General features: G+C 45.6%; 1 protein-coding gene across 1 annotated transcript; it reads left to right on the forward strand.

Annotated features, from left to right (window-relative positions):
* The first annotated feature begins 6,740 nt into the window (after nt 1-6,740).
* Nucleotides 6,741-18,638, forward strand: CLDN16 (claudin 16). The gene is made up of 5 exons (XM_030495775.1): nt 6,741-7,019; nt 12,121-12,223; nt 12,485-12,649; nt 13,724-13,915; nt 14,277-18,638. Exons 1-5 carry the CDS (start codon nt 6,906-6,908, stop codon nt 14,414-14,416), a joined length of 714 nt encoding a protein of 237 aa, XP_030351635.1. The 5' UTR covers nt 6,741-6,905; the 3' UTR covers nt 14,417-18,638.
* Nucleotides 18,639-19,388: the final 750 nt, after the last annotated feature.

Here is a 19,388-nt window from a genome sequence, read left to right on the forward strand (position 1 = left end):
TTTAAGTATTGATATCTAACATGCTTCAGTTTCCTTTAAACACTGAAATCAGAGCCAGGTATTTTTGAAACACTTGGTAGCTGCTGCTGTGACACACATGGAGGGATTTTCCAGTGGCGAGCAGCATCAAACATGTAAAGAAGTATTTAAATGTGGCCAGTTATTCTAGTGCTTACATGGGAAGAACACTCATAAAAATCCTTTGCTAAGTGCAAGACCTGTTTGCAGTGGAAGCAGAGCTTGTGCATGCACATGTGTGCAAGGCAGAGGAGGAGGGAAGTAGCTTCTCCCCTGGACTTTCTAACACACCCTTTATCTTTAAGACCAGAAGAGCACATTGGTGTGGTGACCCAAGGTCATATTTGAGTGCCTAGAGGGAGTTTAAAACCCCAGTTATCTGGCTGAAGGCCAGAGGCTGGAGGTGTTTCTCTCACATCTGTCTGCTCATGAAAACTCTTCCTTAAGCCTCATGTACACGGAGGCTTTGCTGATGGGTGATTCGGGAGTACTTGGATGAGCCCACACCCTGTGCTGTTAACAAAGAAGGCGCAAACGAAGCCAAAGCAAGAAGGCGGTGGGATGGTCTCCTTTGGGAGAGCTTAGATGAGGAACAGCACATCTCCATAAAGAATAGAGAAGGAGACCAAGCCCTATGTGAACCATAACCACCAGGGCAGAACAGGGACAGAATGTGAGAAAGAGGGAAAGGACATGCTGTGCTCTCCTCTCCTAGTGCACAGAGAGACTCTGATTTGAGGGAGAGGATAAGCAGTGAAAAAAGGACAGGAAGCCTCTGAAGATACTCCTTATATAAATGCCTTGGGTGAGATGAGCGCCGGAGGCTGGAGTCACCCACTGTTCACTGTTGTCTCCTGTCCCAGGACTGGGATTGCAGCTCTGCCCATGTCTCTCCATTCATCAGGGAGTTTCCATCAAGGATTAGGCTGTCCTTCCCCTTCCTCTCTCCTCTTCCTCCATGGTTTTGTCCTTCAGCCTACAGCGCAGCTTGGCTGTCTGTGAGAGATGAGGAGCTGTGCTCACATTAGTTTCCTCAGCAGCAGGGCATCCTTGCTGGATGAGGGCTGGAGTGAGCGGGCGGCCTCAGGGAAATCTTCGGTTGTCTCCCTTGCCAGAGCCTGGTTGTGCACAGTTTCAGTGCCTCATGGCGGGGCAGACCGGGGTTCTCTCTGTGTCAGCTCTGGGCAGCATTCGATATGCAGCTTGCATGCTGGGTATTAGCAGAAGGGACAGTGAGTTTGTGGTGAGGGACTGGTGACAGGCAGATGGGCAGACACTGATTTTAAGAGAGTGGCAGTTTCAGAGCTCTTCGAGGAAACTCCTTGCAGATTCCGTACCCAAACCTGACCCACAACTGTCCCAAAACTGTCCCGTGCTCATGGACTGTGAATCACAGCAGCAATTGTTTTCTCCAAGCCTCAGTTCTTGTCCTCCTTGCCTTTCTATAGCAGATCAAACATCCTGTTATCAAATTGCATTTCTAACATAGTAGTTACTTTTATCCCCTCCTTGATGACTCTCCTAGTGAGTCTTTCATCACTCTCCCATAAGCAGGTTGGTGAACGGGAGTGAGGGGCACAGAGGTTCCAAAGCGGATGTTTCTTGTGAAGTTCGTCACAAGAGGGGCTGGATTTCAGCCAGCAGAGCCTTCAGGGTGAAGCGCACGTACTAGGCTAACGTGGCTAACGTGAGCTGAGTGTCTGAGAAGCAGCCACCGCAGCACAGACACAATGCAAACCCCTTCTTCTATGGGACATTTCTTCTTTTGCTTGTCTCTGGTACTGTGGAAAGAGCAAAATCTTCACCCTGCTCTCCCTTCTCTTCATGCATATCTGCTATTAATGGCACAGACCTTGTGCTTCACTCACATTTTATCACCTTTGCATCAGGGCACAGGAAAGTTCCGGCTCACTCTGGGAAACACACGCTTGGATGAGGATGACGCCACAAGGACGTGGCAGGGCATCAACAGCCCCCGGGGTGCTTGGGGAGGAGGGCTATTCACTGGAACTACTGACATGCCGAGAAAAGGTGTGTCTAATGCACTGCCCAGCTCCTCTGCCTCTACACGCCTGCGTGAAGCTGGTATGCAGCGACAGCACGGTGTGTTCTTGGTGGCTGCTTTCAGGAAACCCGAGTGGTCACGCATGTTTTCACCGATAAGGATCTCACCACGCCTATGAGAGAGTGCTGTCCCGGTATTAAAGAAGAGAGGGACTGTGACTCCACACTCTACATTTAAGGCACTTAGTCAGTGCCTTGGTTTCCCTGGCTCTAAAATAGGGTTAGTAATACGTCATTGAGATTACGTGTTTCTCAGGTGTGCGATTTCATAGGCAGCTGTAAAACAAAATTTATTGTACTGAAGAGAAGTTGCATGTTACTGTAAGAGCCTGAAGAGACTGTATTAAATCCTTATTTTATTATTTATTGCATTGGAGTAATTGAAAAAACTGTTTTAAAGGAGTGTATGCAAGCATTATACCTGTGTGTTATAGTATATACACACACACATACACACAGAGTTTTTACTTACCAATCCTTCAAGCTCATATCTACTAGAAAATCCCTTTGCTTTCCTATTTTCTTTTAATCCTACATATTGCCAGTTTGAAAAGTCACAGGTGGACTCTTCAATGTTGAACACTTTCAAGATTTGTCTGGACAGTGTTCTGGGACATCTACTCTAGGTCATGTTTTGCCAAGAAAGGTTGCACCAGACGATCCTTGATGTTCTTCCAACCCGATATTCTATGATTCTATGATAGGTTGCTCCGAGTCTTACTGTTTTCCTTGGGGTTATGAAGCTAATTCCATGCTAAATCCCAGGCGTTTGTGACCATATGAGCATGGCTGGAGTGCTACATTACAGCTGACACACACTGCTCCATAATTCATCTGTGTTGCACCTCATGTCCCAGGAGCACTGCTCTGGACACAAAGACACTTACTTAGAGGCCATGGATGGATGGTGTATGAAGCAGGAAAATGGAGTGGGGTACAACCAGGATGGAGGAGTGGGAGGGTTGGGCAGTCAAGCCCATGGAGTCTTCCATAGCAGCAGAAGAACTATTGGGGAAACCCCTCCCATAGCTCTCCATCACCTCTGACTCCTGAGCCGTGCTCTTTGGACGCCTGGCCCTGGACACGTCAGTCACCTCACTGACTGCTTGCTTCCTTGTGGTTAGGTCCATATTTCATGCATTAATGTGCAGCATCACCACTTCCCTCTTGCTCAAGGCCCTCCGCTACACTGTGTATTAGACACTGTGGGAGTAAAGGGAGGACATAACCCTTTCTTGCTCATGGAGCTGCAAGCTCATTGGGGTGTTGCTACAAGAATGGTTTTGTAGGTAGATGAAAACCAGCTATGATCCTCCCAAGACTGGCAGTAGTTTCTGTCGCTCTCTGTAACATAACGGCTTGGTTTTAGCAGGGAGCACAGACCCCTTGTGTTAATGAGTAATGAAAGCAATCGACCCGCATTGCATTTGTCTCTTAGCTGGGAGTGTGTGTAGTTAAGGTGGTAAGGCTGTTACATTAGTGAAGTTATGCTGCATTGATATCATACAGTTTAAGAGCGATTCAAAACCAAGTTCTAATAATTAAGTATTAAGATACCCTAATGCTTTTTTTAGTGTCAAAGTGCTGTAAATGTTAAGTTAGCCAAGAGAATAAGATATAGTTAGCATATACAGTATAGCCTACAAATCCATTTGAAAGCTATAGAGTCATGTCAGCCAGGTTTTAGGCTATACAAAGACCTCTTGGGAGGTAATTTTGGGAGAGCTGTTTTCTGAAGTTGGTCATCTGTTGTGCTAAACTAGGAAAGAAGAGTATGATGAGAAACTGCTACTGACTTTGCTTCACAAAGATGCTGACCTGTTTTAAATATAGAGTATTAAATACGTACCTTGCAGTTTCTACTGAATAAGAATATTGTATTCTTTCTAGCAATTACAGAAGTTTCCATGGGACTGTTTGGAGACATGGATCAAAAGAAGGACCACATATTGGATCGGCCACTCTGTCAGATGAAAATCACAAACCATCTTCATTGTGTTGCACGCTCTGGAACAGTCTTACACCAGGCAAAATTGGAGGATCCTGACTTGCACTGCTGCTGAGGCCAGGATGCTCCTGAGCCCAGAGCTAGATGCAAATGGCTGGTGTGAATCCACTTCCTGTCCCCCGGTGACTCACGGCCAGGGAAGCGCTGGCATCCTGCTCTAGGAAGGGTCACTCTCCTGCCCTGCCCTGCCCTGCAGGGAGGGCGAACACCGGGAAGTGGATGGAGCTGGGACAGCAACATCAATTGCTGGTCATGCGGAAAATAAACAAGACTTTTCCAGGACTGTGGTGGCAGCTATGGGGAGTTGAACAAAGCACAGGCAGCACTGGCACCTCAACACACTGCCTTCATCCCTTATTGGAGTTTGCTCCTTGGGCTGACATTCACGGACACTTGACAGGCTAAGTGGGAAGAACAGAGTATGATGGGCCCATTACCAAAGCCTAGAAACACTGCTTTGGCTGTTACTGTGATCCTGCTATTCCCTGGGAGTTTTTCGCTTTCTACCTCCATCATACTTGTATTGGACACACCACGAACTAAGAGAGCAAAAATGGCCCCGATCTCCCCAGCTGGTCTCATCGTCTCTGAAAGAGGCATGTATTTGAGTGTGAGACAGAATGAGAAGGCAAGGAGATCTATATGGCTATAATACGTTTCCTGGCTAATCCAGGCTTTGCTACTGTCAAACTCAGCTCTTGCCACCTCTAACAACTTAATTCTATTGCGGGAAGGCTCTCACAGATTATCCAGGCCTTTTCTGAGCTCACTGCAACACTTTTTCTAAGTTACTACTAATAACAGCTAGCTAGGATGCCTTGTTTTGAAAACTGGAGCAGCCACAGGTTAATACAGTACACGTATTGCAAGATGATGCATATTGTTAGTACCCGTCTCATATCAGTGCAATCTATATATGTGTAGCCTGTTTATAGGACATGTGTGGCCAGTGTCACTGTGGGTCAGAACTGTTGGAAACACAACTCTACCCCTGTTACACAGAAAGCCATAAAGTGAAGATCATGTGGGGCTTTTTTGTTTGTCTGTTTGTTTGTTTGTTTGTTTGGGGTTTTTTAGTTTTTGGTGGTTTGGGTTTTTTGTTGTTGTTGTTTGTTTTGTTTTGGTTTGGTTTGGTTTGGTTTGGTTTTTTTTTATACATACATTTGGATACCAGAAGACTCAGCAGAAAACATCATACCCACATAACCATATCAAAACATGCATCTGACAGAGAAGGAAGAAAAGTTCCTCACTTGTCAGTGTCTATGAATAGAATTAGAGAGCAGAAAAACGAAGGCAGCAGAGAGTGCTGCATGCCCTGGCCTTTTGAACCTGGTGCTTTTGTTCTCTGCCTAGTGTCTCCCAAAGCATGCGTTAAGGATCTCTTCTGCAGTGTGAACTCTGAGAAACAGAGTGATCCTGGGATCAAGGTAAAAAAGTGTTAACTCTGACAGTAAAACTGGCTCATGAGGTTATGTCAGGAATTAAACGGGTTATATACTGTAAGAATAATAAACTTGTTATTGCTGTTGTGTTCGGAGGGAAATCTCGCAGGAGAAAGCAAACCTTGAGCTATTCTGGAAAAGCACCGACTGGCTCCATCTGGAGGAGGCAGCTGATACTTCAGACACCACCAGTTCGGGCAAGCAGATTGTAAGCAGAGCAAGAATCTGCTCCTCAGCCCTGTGTTTAATACTTGCCCACTACAGGCAGGGTTTTTTACAGTCTTTTAAGGCTCTTCTTAAAAAAAATAGAGATTACTGAGGATGTGATGGTTTCTGTGCATCTTTGGGATGGGGGGAATTTCTAGTCTCATGTCTCACTCCCCCTTGGTTTTCCTGGAAATCCTGGAGCCCCTCTGGGTTTCTCAGCATCATGCGAGAGGAGGTACTGAGCGAGAAAACTGCTTACAGAGGCTGTGTCCTTCTGTGCTCAGCAGCCTGTGTGACCTCTGCTCACCCAGGGAGTCCTGCAGGAAAACTGGAAGGTTGCAATGGCAGTAAGTGAGCAGGTAAAATCCAACCAAAATCCCCCAAACTGGCACTTTGTTGGAAAGTTCAAGATCTCCATGTGGGAGTCAGACTCAGGCCATGAACAAATAGAAGTCCAGGGCATGAAAATTATCTAGGTTTGGCTTAAATGCAGAATACAGAGCTCCATATCTGAGCTGGGATGGTTGTGGTGTTGGCCCTGAAGGCCCATGACTGCTACCTTTCCCTTTCTAGTGACATTCCTGCATTGAACTAGATCATCACTGCATCAGACACCAGTGGGGTAACCAAAGGGCCTGGGATCTACACCAAGATACTTTATAGTTGCTCAATGCTAGGCCATGAACCCATGTACAGGAATAAATGTGTGTGCACATGAGAGCTCTTCTGTGTGTGCCTTGCTCAAAATTTCTGCCCTGGAGAACAAGTTTGATTCTTTTTTTAAGCCCTGCATTGCCAAAACCTGCAATGATACCTGTTTTCCTTGCAAGTCCAAGACCCCAGTTACTTGCGTGCCACTTCTGCATAACCCCATTTCTCTTCAGCCAGGCATGACAAGAGCTTTAACTGTGCGGGGCGGATTGGCTGCAGCAGCTCCCGTGGGTGCTCTCACCCTCCTCCCATCCCCATTGCAGGTGAGCATTGCTCCTGCAGCCATCACTAACGGATGGCATCTGCAGAAGTGACAAGTTCTGGCTGTTCGCGGCCACTGGAAGAGGGTGGCAGTGACCTGGGACAGTAAGGCTCTGCCTCTGCCTCAGCTGTAAGAGCAAGCGCTGGGCACCATTTTTCTCACCCCCTGGATGTCCTGAGCACCTGCTGGCATGAGGTTTTTCCTCCAGTATGTGGGCTGTTTTTTTGCTTTCTTGTCTACTGGGTTTTTGATAGCATCTACCTGGACAGACTGCTGGATGGTGAACGCTGATGATTCCCTGGAGGTAAGATTGGGATGAGGAGAGCCTGATCATCAAAACAAATATGTCCTAGAGGGACTAAATGGTTCCTGACATAATTTCTCCACTCTCATGTACTTTTTCCCTGTTGTGCTAGATGAAAGTGGATGAAAATGAAATTAGTGACTCTGGCAAGAGCAGGGGATAAGTGATATTTTGTGTAATTCTCTCTACCAGACTAGTATCCAGACTCTGCTCTCAATTAGTAAGTTCAGGAAAGATCTACAGGCTCTAGGTTTAAATGTGCAGGAATTTCAATACAGTTATCCTGCCTCTCCAGCCTGCATGGATAGTTTGGAGATGTTTCTAGTTTTGTAGGTCAGACTTGGTGGACAAGTCCAGTGTGTACACCTGTGCTCTTCAAGTCTTTTTCTTAACAGCCATCAAACTATAGGGTTAGCAGAAATTTATGGGATGCATGGGGACTGGCATCAGATGCAGCACTCAAGAATATCTTCTTGAACTTGTGCAGACAAATAGCACTCTCCTCTTAGAGAAAGGTATCAGCAAAAGTAAGTTGCATCAAGGAAGCAGGATGCTGCTTACATGCAAGGTGTGCCCCAGAGACTCCAAACTCCAAGACTATCACAATTTCTCCATCACTCAGTTTGTATTTTCCTTCCCAGAGCAGCCAGCAGTTTCTGTACATTTAGGGGCTGCAGTGTGGGAATCTGCTTTCTGGCAAACTGGATACTTTATGCAGTGAAGATGAAACACCTTCCAAGACAGAGAGTTTGGCTGAATATATCAGGAAGAAACTTTCTATCTACTATCCAGCATAGGAAACCAGAATTGCTCCTCTGCAGTCAGTGATTGCAGTGCAATGTTTAGCTGCATCACATCAAGTGATGAATTATCTGAGGAAAGAAGGATAAAACTGATTATAAGAAAAATACATTTTTTCCCTATGCCACAAGAAATCCAGACAATCTGATTGCCAGTCCCACCCTAGAAGGTGGCTAGAGATGACCGAGGTGGTCACAGATCCAGTGTGGTGAGGTTGCTCATGGTCAGTGTGTCTGCTCAGTGAGCCTCTTTGCAGGGAGAACAAACTGTGTGTGCCCACTGATGCTGGCCGGGATATCACTTTGCATTTATCATCTTAAATTAACGAGATATTTTAGATTCGTTTCAGGAAGATGTGAATTGTCTGTAGTCAGCTGAAGATATCAGTATACTCAGAAAAACCAAGTGGATGCCGGATTGTGAGGAAAAACAGAAGAGGGAAACCCAGCTCCTGAGCAGAATGAGTCCAGGAAAGAACCAGTCTGTTACCCTGAGGCTGTGTAACCTTTTCTTCTTGGCACAAAGGCACCTGCGCTGGGCTGTGCGAAGTGCTCCATTAACACCCAGTTTGGTAATTAGCAGCCACTACTCTCACATTCCTGCTCTGAGTGTGAATACTAAACAATGGAGCAAAACGCCCCCAGCCTTAATACCTGACCACTGATCTCCTTAATGGCCCTTATGACTCACTGCCTCTCTAAACTGGGGAATGCAGGTAAACTGTCCATGGCCAGAAAGGCGTGGGGTCCACAATGACTCCTGTTTTCAGCTGGAAAAAGGGTAAGTCAGGCAGCTTCGACTTCAAGAGAAAGAAACTCTATTCTCCAGCATTAGACAGTCACAGAATCGCTAGGGTTGGAAAGGACCTCTGGAGGTCATCTCCCTTGCCAAGCACCTAGAGCAGGTTACAAAGTTATGTGTCGAGGTGGGTTTCGAATGTCTCCAAAGAGGAAGACTCTACAACCCCTGTGGGCAGCCTGTTCCAATGCTCTGCCATCCTCAACGCAAAGAAGTTCTTCCTCATAGAATCATAGAATCATAGAATCGTAAGGGTTGGAAAGGACCTTAAGATCATCTAGTTCCAACCCCCCTGCCATGGGCAGGGACACCTTGCCCTAAACCACGTGGCTCAACTTGCTGTGTTTTAGTTTATGGCCATTGCTCCTCATCCTGCCACTGAGCACCACTGAAAAGATTCTGGCACCATCCTTCTGGCACTGCCTTTGAGATATTTGTACACATTAATGAGAGCCCCTCAAAGGTGCTTGGCTTTGACGCTGGTCCCCAGCAGCTGGGGGTGTGCGAAGCCCTCACTGTAGTTCTGCTGGAGAAGAGCAGCTCAGGAGAAAGCGGCCAAGTAGTGGTGGGAGCAGCAGCCTTGGAGAGGCTGCAGGGGCCCCGACCAACTCTCACAACCCCTCGTCTCCCCTTCAAATACAACCAGGTTATGCAACAAAGAAGGTGGTTTAAGCTGGTGTGCTCCATGTGATCATCAACACAAGCCCAGATCAATTTTTACACTAGTTTGTGCTGCGAAAAAAATGTAATGTGCTTCCCAATGAGCACTGTACACAGTCCCTCCCTGTTGCAGGCAGATTAAAAATATTACCACTGTTAAATGCTGCCTGTCTTACTCTCGTGCTGGGTTTGTAATCATTGTAGGTTGGCACCTTTTTACAGTGTGGTAGAACACTGTGACTAACATGGCTCACATGTTTGTCTTCTCCGCTTTCCCCAGAAGGGGAAGAGTGTGCTTGTTCTCTCATTTTTTTGTACTAGAATTATTTTAATATTAATTATACATTATGCATAGGATGTAATTATATATATTACAGTCATTATGCAGTTTATGTTTTACATGCATACTTGTGTTAGGGAAAGCAAGTCGTGGCAATGTGTTTCATAATCCAAGTGAGGGATGAGGAGTTTGGCCCTGATGCTTTGTTTCTCAGGGAGTCTTTGGCTGTGCCCAGGGAAGCTGGAGTAGATTTGCTATGGCGGGAAAGAGGTGATATCGAATTAGTGCTACAAACATGGGACCAGCCATGGGATGGAGAAATCCATGTCCTTACGTGACACCCCAGCCCGCCCTGTCCCCTCTCTCATTTACAACAGTGAGTTCCCACATGCCTGCCGGTCTGTGCTGTCTGTGCAAGGTAAGATGCTCAAGGGTGGTTTGGGAGGAGATTAACTACCTGAAGGACAAACAGTGAACAAAGCAGAGGGGAACAGGGAATGGCAAGGAGGTTAAGAGGTAGATAACAGAAACCAGAACAGCTTAGCAGTGGCTCAGGCCAACCACAGGTCTCCCCCCTGACGTTTGTTCCCATCCCTCCTGCAGCAGGCAATGAGACACTTGTCCCTGGCTGTGCATGAGCTGCATAGAGATGGGCTGATCCCTGCTTCTGCCCTTGTTCAGCACCAGCAAGAGTAGGTGACAACTGAAACATCCCAAGAAACACAAAACATTTATCAAGTCTGGAAAGGGGGTTGTTTCACATGCTAGATCATGATCACAACTGTTGCACTGCAAGACTTCTGTTTTGCTTGAAGGCTGACAAAGCCTGGAATCCTGTTAGTCTTTTTATAAATAATTTAGACAAAGATGCTTCTTGTAAGATTTAAAAAACAACACAAATGCAAAGAAGTGAGGAAGTAACTGGGAATGTTAGCTGAATACAGAGCAGCATGAATAAGCCTATGGTGGTTTGGAAGGAACATTAAATGATGTAAATGCAAATGGAAAATTTGTAATTTAATAAAAATATGCTAATTTCAAGCACAGCCTGAATGTTGGTGAGTTAAGACAGAAGAGGAGCTGTGGCTGAATTAAGAGGGCCACGGTAAAAACCTACATCTAGTATAAAAATGGCAAATTGTTCTCTTGAAAAACACAGAATCAAGGAAACCAGGTTTTCCAGCACTGCTTCTAATTTCTTGATGATATTTTTCATTAAACCTGCACTGAAATTCTCAGAAATTGTAAGTAATTTTCATCTTCATGAAACAAAACGTGTAGATTGTTTTCATTTAAACATAAATAGCATCTTTTTTTTGCCAGTTTGAACTAGCAAGTCATTTTTACTTGCCTTTTATCTACATTGCAGTATCACAGAGAAGGTGTACAGTTTGGCTCAGACATTGTATTGTGGAAAAAATATTGCAGTTGGCTATGGACTTCAATACATCCTGAATGAGACTCTATTAACTGGTTGAGATATGTTATCTGCTTTGTGATTTACACAGTGCAAGAAAAATGAATTTATTGCATCATCCCAGCAAGCCTGGTCCCCTTCCTCAGAATGAAACTATTCCCTGGGAGAGTTTCTCCTTCCATTAAGTGCAGTGGGGGTCGCTGGCGGCAGCAGCAGGGCAAGCTGGAGTCGAAAGCTGCACCAACATTAACGCTGCTCCTTGTATGAGCAATTCCAGGAATGTTTTAGAGGTGCTTGTTGCCATATTTGCAATGGTAATGAAAATACCTCCCATATTAAAGTGATTTATGGAAGGCTGGGCATGATATCTACGCTTCGAGACAGTGGAGACAATTAGCCATGATGCTATTGCAACGTCTGCCCAAGTCTGAATGTCTTAGCAATGAGTGTGGCTCAGGCACGCGTGGTCCCGTAGCCAGTAGAGCACCCAGAGGCACAGGACCAGGATCAACACCAGCTACTGCTCATTTTTCAGCCAGTCTTTATGGCTGAGTCATTTGGGGGCAGCCCTCCACATGCATCTGGAGAAGGGCTCACATCCACACCTCTGCTCAGCAGCAAAGCCCTCCTTCACCATGCCGTGCGCTACCTCCCATTGCAGGTGCAATGCCTGCCCTGACAGTCACACTCCCCTCTGAGCTGCTCTGAGCTGCTCCTTCTTGGCAGGAGGATGGTGTAAAGGGAGCACAGACAGCAAAGTCTCAGGTCATCTGGTACATACCCCTGCCCTGCTCAGCCTAGACAAGCATTTAGCAAGGAGTGATCCAACCTGCTCTTAGATCTCTCCCGTCAGCCACCCCCCAGCTTCCTTTAGAATGTTTATCCTTACCAATAGGAAGCTGTGGGGTTTTTTTTTCTAATGTCTAGTCTGAATTTCTTATTCTCTAATTGAACACCATTAGTAGCGACACAGAAAAAACTGTCCTTTTTCTCCATCTTGCTACTTTTTTTCTTCTTCAAGCTTCACAACTCTGGTTTGCCATCGACAGAATGGGACCAGGATTTCTGTTGAAGGGCCTAGCTGACCATCCACTGTGTTGGTGGATATATTAACTTACAGTATTATTTCTCTTCTCAACCCACAGGTGAGTACAAAATGCCGTGGCCTGTGGTGGGAATGTGTCACAAACGTTTTTGATGGGATCCAAACTTGTGATGAGTACGACTCTATCTTCGCCGAGCACCCTGGTATGTAAGAGTCAAAGATGTTTCTACGAGTGGTGGGGATACCTAAGTGTATACAAAAAGAGTATCTGTTCAACTCAGTGAGACATGGTTTGGTGCACATACATATTAGAGCCATGTCTCTTGTCTCAGTGAGGTGTTACTCCCAGGGGAAGCTGGAGAAAGCTACACCCCAGAAAAAAAATATTCCCACAGGATCTGTCCCCATTACCCACCCACATTTCCATTTCTTGTGCACTAGAGGGATTTGCTTTTGTCCTGCAGTGAAGCTGGTGCTGACCCGAGCCATGATGATCACAGCAGATATCCTGGCAGGGTTTGGATTTCTCTTCCTTGTCCTGGGACTGGACTGCGTGAAATTCCTTCCTGATGAGCCACTCATGAAGCTGCGCATCTGCCTGGTGTCTGGAGTTATGTTGCTCATTGCAGGTATTCCCCTGCTGTGCCTGCATCCTGCAGGACACCCTTTAGGAACGGGGGGAAGCTTTAAAGCCTTCTCTTATTCTGGGGAGAGGAGTTGGTGATTTTCAAGAGGGTAAACATGGTAGAAGGATCTTTATTTGCTGTATTTGTGCAATATAGCTTCCTCTGTTCCCTGACTGCCCCTAACAGCACATAGTTGAGTTTATCCGCTTTTATTTCATGTATTGACCAGGTGACTTGGCTCTGAGTTGACTGACTTCCATTTACTGCTGTTTTACTGTGAAATAGTCAGTATTGTTGATAAGGCAAAGGGATCTAACTGCAGAAGGACTACAAAGTCCCAGAATCCTGGTTCAGTTCCTGGCTCTGCCACAGATTGTGTGACCTTGAGCCCAAAATCTCTGCAGCCAATCTCTAACAAAAGGATAATAACACATCTGTCCCTCCTAGGTGATAAATACGCAACTGAGGTGCTTTGCTGTTACAGCCAGTGGGAGAATTTTAAATGCAAAAATAAATAGCCAACTAGGTACCAAGTAATTTCATTTGACTTCATGCCAATATTGAGCATCTACCTCTGCTTCAGTGTGAACATGACACCCCAGCCATTGGGAGCACATGTAAAAAACTTCAGAGTTTCTGTTAAATATCCTTCATTCACCACCCAAATTTTGTCTGAAAAACACTGTCAAAGTTCTGCAAGTCAAGTGAGATTAGAAAATCATATTCTTGAAGCAACTTTGCAACAGGTTGATAAATAAGCTGAGAAGAGAGGAGATTTCTGCCTTATACTGCAGAAACCTAAGTGCTGCCAGCTGGCGCTGATGGTGTCTGTGATTGCCAAGCTGTGAGGTACAGCTTCTGCCTGACAGCTTTCCACTTGGTATCACTAGGAGCCAGGGAGAACCCACCAAAGTCACTGGACTGAGACTGAACAGGGGCCAAAACCTGCTGTCCGAGGAAGGTCTTCCCTCTCTAAAGTCTGACCCAGCAGGCAGCAGGATATAGCTCCAGGTTTTCTGTTTGTGATCTTGTGGTCCATCTGGGAGCTCTGTGCGGTACCTCCCTCCTGTCCTGCAGGTCTCCCAGGCATTACTGGCTCGGTGTGGTACGCCATTGATGTCTACGTGGAACGCTCCTCTCTGGTCTTCCACAACGTGTTTCTGGGCATCCAGTACAAGTTTGGCTGGTCATGCTGGCTCGGCATGGCAGGGTCACTCGGCTGTTTCTTATCTGGGGCCCTGCTCACCTGCTGCATGTATCTTTTCAGAGGTGAGGAACTGTGGCAGGGCTGAAACACAGTTCATAGATAGAGCCATCGCTCAGGGTGTGCTACAGGCACTCAGGGTGTGCTACAGGCACACAGGGTGGGGAAAGTCCTTTGAGGACATTCTTCAGGATGGTTGCTCATCCCCGGTAGCGATGTCTTCAGCTGTAAAATAGGAAAAGTCTTATTTCAGCATCTCTAGAAAACACATCAAGGTCTTCAGGTGGGAACTGAGGTGTCGGTATCACATTAAAGTGTTATTATGTCGTATCTTAGAGTGCTGCTTTCTCTGCATTTTGAGGCTTTGCAGCTGAAAGTCACCAAGCACTCATTAGCAGATCCTATTTCTCTCCCTGTGCCTCACAGAGACCAGCTCTGGAAGACTCCACTCTGCTTACTCCTTGAGGAAAGGCTATTCCTCAGCTGGGACAATTGTAACAAATGTGCATTTGCCATCCTCGCAAACAGCTACTGCCAAAATGTATGCAGTTGACACAAGAGTATGAGGAGGAGGTAAGCACTCCAGAACAAGCTCTACTTGTACTTGTATGGCTTGCACAGAGACCCAAGCTCCCGGTTGTCATACAGATGTGAAGTTAAATTTTAAGGATGTACTGTATCCTATAGTTTTTGCATTATGAGAGCTTCGGAAAAAATTTCCTTCAAGAAAGTAATCTCTGAGAAGATCTTGTTTTAGGGAATCCGTTGTCTTGAGTGCCAAGGCCACTTGCATAAGCATGGACTGAAATAACCAACACAAAGTCTTTCAGCATTTGCCTCAACAGTATCAACATGAGCAAGATAAATCAGCTGCTCCTGGATCAGATGCCAGTGTTCTGCATGGAGATCCCCAAACTGTAAGATGGATCTGTTCCATGTCTGCAATGTGTCAACAGACTGTGCAAAGCAGAAAATACAAGCGAAGAGAGGGATTGATCGTCCAGCCAATATCTGGACCCTGTGTACCCAGCATAGGGATCTGCTCCTCTTAAAGGTAGCTGGAGAGTTCAGCAGAAGGTAAAGAGCTGTGTTAAATGCCTGGCCCTCTCTTTGGTCTGTGAACCTCTGCACTGAGGAAACATTGTAAATTCAGGTGCAAAATACAGTCCTTCTCAGTAATTGTTAAAATGTACATTATAGATGCTCTAGACTCACTGAGATCTGGAAATTGCCAGCTTCTTTCTGCTTAGTGAAAATTTTACCTGGAGAAAGTGAGTGAAGATGCAAGATCTGATGTTGTCCATGACAATATGTCTATACCAGCTAGAAACTAGGATAAATGGTAGTAAAACCTACTGTCTCTTTGTATCAACAGATATTTAAACCTAGTTCAGGACTGCTGTCCCCTGCCGCAACCCAGGCTGCCATTGGCTGGATGAGGCTAGAGCACCAGCAATGTCTTCACTAGGGTGGGTGAAAAAACCCTAGTGCAGTTTAACATGTTCCCTAAGGATGGATGCAAAAGTTCTTCCATGCCTTTAACAAAAAGAGAACCTGAGACACAATTTTCTTAGGGTTGGTAGGAACTGCCCAAATCCAGTCCTTCCTACCATGGGCACCACATCATATAGTCATGGGCACCACATCATATAGTCATGGGCAGCAGGGGCTGGGAAAGGCTCTCAGCACAGAGATATACCTGCTCAGGGTCAGTGGAGAAACAACAGTGGAGTCTCAGGAGGGTGTGCACAGCCATGGGTACTGAGGCACCACCAGAGGTAGGCTTCCTCCACTGGCTGCTTGGTGGGGAGACTGGAGGGAGAAACTCCTTTTCTCCCCCCAGGCAATTTGAAGTGAAGCCTTATGTTATGAGGGAGATGGGATGGCTGTGGATGGAGTGGGCTGTGTGCCAGACAACACCTCTGATAGCACCTACAATGGAAGATGAGGGGTTGAGTCCTCTCACAGGTTATCCTGGAAGCAGCATCTTGTGCTGCAACACAGAACTGACCAGCAATGTTAAAACATAAACCAATCCTGACATGGCTCCTAATCGAATAACACTCAGGCCCTGGGACAGATGGGACAACAGCAGGTCCATATGGCTTTGCTGTGGGCTCAAGCACCTCCACAAGTCTGAGACCATAATGAAACCGTCTCAGCAAGAGCCCTCATGGCAGCACTGCTGCCCAGGCAAGGGAGGCTTCATGCCTGCAGGGTTCATGCTGCTTTGGTTGGCAGACATTTATGTTAGCCAAACTGAAAGCAACTTGTTGCCAACAGATGATCCATATTGAACAGATGTAAACACAGTAGGAAAAGTGACGGGGGCTTTTTTACAAAGTCCTGAGAGACAAAGAGTACAGGAGTTATAAGCGATGTAATGAATTCATGGATTATACCAAGAACTCTCAAAGAGATCTGGAGGTGATAGAAATTTCTGCCTGTTACTGCAGGAAGCTGCATCCAAAGGTTTTTTCTTCTTTAACTTTTTCAGTGACGTTAGAACCATGTATTTGCTGTCGGGTTTTGGGGGCAGAAGAGCTGGTGCTGGTAAGCTGTGCTGGAGCAGGCAAGCTCTGTGGATGCTTTTGAGTCTGGTTCCTAGGCTGTGGCCCTGCTCCCCTGCTCCTTCAGGGATACGCTGAGAAGGAGAGAGAGGGTGAACCCATTGCAGAGGCAGAGCTGTGCTCAGCACCTGCTCCACTGCTCGCTTGCAGTGTTCCTCCCCAGAGAGGCAAATGTTCTCTTAACCTCCTCAAGGCAGGAGAGAGGCAGCAATGCCGGAGACTGCCCCAGCCCAACTCACCCAGTGCAGAGATACTCATCAGGAGGAGGGACTGAGCAAAGACATCATACTTGGACCAAAATCCTGGATCAAATCCTTCCCATTCTATGCAACCAGCACATTAATCCTCCCCACTAACACTCAGGGACAGCTTCTTAGTTTCTGTTTTCTATAGCTTTTTCAGAGGCATGAAGATTATCTCTTGCTGGGAAGATTTATTTCTCATTTAGCAGATGAAAAGTAGTCTGGGATCACCTGCTAATCATAGAATCATAGAATGATTTGCCTTGTAAGGGACCTTAAAGATCATCTAGTTATGCGAATGTAATTGAAGATCTCAGACCACTGATTTCTCCTGTTCTTTTTCTCCAGTATGCTGTAGTTGAGGAGACTTCTGAGGCTTTATCCTAAAGGTATTCAGCTTGTTTTAAGGTGGTGGGAACTGTTTTGTGACTTGCAACACTTGGATCACACCAAGCTCTTGCTCAGTAGGCACTTCGGGCTCAGGGGTGAATATAAAGGACTGGTCTCATTAATCCCTCCAGCTCTGTGATCCTCCTGGGGCTACAAAAATAGGGCACATACATACCCCAAATACTACCTTAACTCAGGGTCCATCATCCTCAAATACACTTTGCATATGAAGAATATTCTTCATATACAAATATTCTTCGCATACAAAGAACGTTGCATAAACATTTGTGATCCTTTCTATTCTACAGAATCTATGTAGAGTAAGGGTTAATTCTTTAACCATACTTCTGCTTTATCCACACTCTATGATAGCTTTTGAGGATCTATCTCCTGCACAAGAGGACTAGGGAAAGGTCACAGCAACCCTTAGGTTTTCCAGGTTAATGTTTTGTAACAACCAGTCCAATGATGCATTGCTTCATTATTCACATCCTGCTGACAGTCTATCTGATGTTTTGATCAGTTGTTAATATTTAATTGTTAATCCACTGATTTAGTTCTGACTCTGATTTCATGACTGCAGTATTTACTCCTCATTAGCTCATTACCATGCCATAATGCAGATCTATTTTAGTTTGGTTGTTTATTCATTAGCAAGAAACCTCCGAGAAAGCACACAGGACTTATTTTTGTTTCAAAATCACAAACTAAAGACGCTGCAGGTGCACTCAGATATTAAGGTATTTCCTTAGTACCTACCTACATCCTATTCAGAAGCAGTTCACTTAGAATTAGAATAGGCTGACTTTGCCTTCTGATGGCCATTGATGGTTCACCAAAGCTCTTTGCTCAGTTGCAATTTCCAGCTGAGGCCCAGCATTTAATCCTTCAGTGCCAGCACCTTTTAGGCTTCTCCAAATTTTCACTAACTTCCAAGGAGTATTTTTCTACATTTGGGCACCTCAGTCTCGTTGCTTCCTTTCCCAGGGTATAGGCAGGGTCAGGTACTTAGCTGAGAGCTGGGATTCCCAAGTTTCCTCCCTGATGTATCTGCCCCGTGGTGACTCCTTGAACTTGGGGCTCCTTATTGCCCTTGCCACTGACAGCACAGATTGGTGCAGTCTGCCAGAGATCTGCTTGGTTGCAGGTTATGGAAAAGAGCAAAGTCTTGTAGGTAAGCTTTTTCTAAGTTGATTTCATTTTGTACAGATACGTATTGATTTCCCATTTTGATATACACAAGTGAGAGAGATAATAAAACAATATCTGCAAGAGCTGTCCTTTTCTGCATGCAATATTTGTCCTCTCAATACCTTAATCAGCCTTGTTTATAAGGGCTCTTCGTAACTCTGCCTGTAATTAGGACTCACTCTGACCTTGTGAACTAGGCTGTCTCCTACTGCAGCTGCATGAACATTTCCCAACATACAGATTTCTCACCTTTTCATGCACATTGCAATATGGCTTAGTTCTGAATTCAGTAGATCTGAACAATTATTTTCAGTAGATAAGAATGCTACTCGAGAATTCTGTTTTTCTTACATATTGTAACATTAGTGAGATATAATAAATGCAGCTGCCTTTGAGCGTCATGTTTCTCTAACCCACATCCAAGTTTCATCCAGAAAGGTGCTTTGCCAGGTGACCTGCTCTGATTCCTGTGGGGGAAATCACTGCTGTCCTGCAAGAACACAAAAAAGGCAGCAGCACAAACAAGACCAGCCCTTGGGAAAGTGGGGTGGGATTTTGGAGGCCACCCAGACCTTTGCTGGTAGCTACAGACCTCAGGCCCCACTGCACACCTACAGCAATGGCTCTTCAACAGCTGTAGACTTTATCCACCATTTAGACACATCTACTTATAGTCATTTTATCATCTTTCAAAGTGAGAAAAGTAAAATTCCAGCAATAAAGTGAGTTTTTCTCTCTGCTGGGGCTGGACCTCCCCCTGCCCTGCCCCATCCCCAGTTTGCTCTTCTTCATCTGCTAAATATTGTGGGCAAGCAAATAATGACTGAATTACCCTGCCCAAGCACTGCTACTGGGACTAGAGAACAATTTTCTCCCGGTAGCTCTTGAGTCCCTGCTGTAAGATGCCTTTAAGCAAGAAAAGCAAGAGCCAGAACTGTGTCATCTAATGACCCAAAGAGGGGAGGATCTGTCCCTAGCCCCTCCTAGCACAAAAGGGTTTAGCCCATAATCCAGAGTCTTCAGATGGCAATAAAAAACAGATTAATGAGCATTTCTATTATTTTCCTATCTTTCATGTGCAACCCTCCTCGCAGCTCTGACTGATCCCCTTTTATGATTCAGCTGCCTTTGGTTTTGCTCTATTT

The sequence above is a fragment of the Strigops habroptila genome, chromosome 8 (assembly GCF_004027225.2).
Source record: "Strigops habroptila isolate Jane chromosome 8, bStrHab1.2.pri, whole genome shotgun sequence".
Classification (NCBI taxonomy): Eukaryota; Metazoa; Chordata; class Aves; order Psittaciformes; family Psittacidae; genus Strigops; species Strigops habroptila.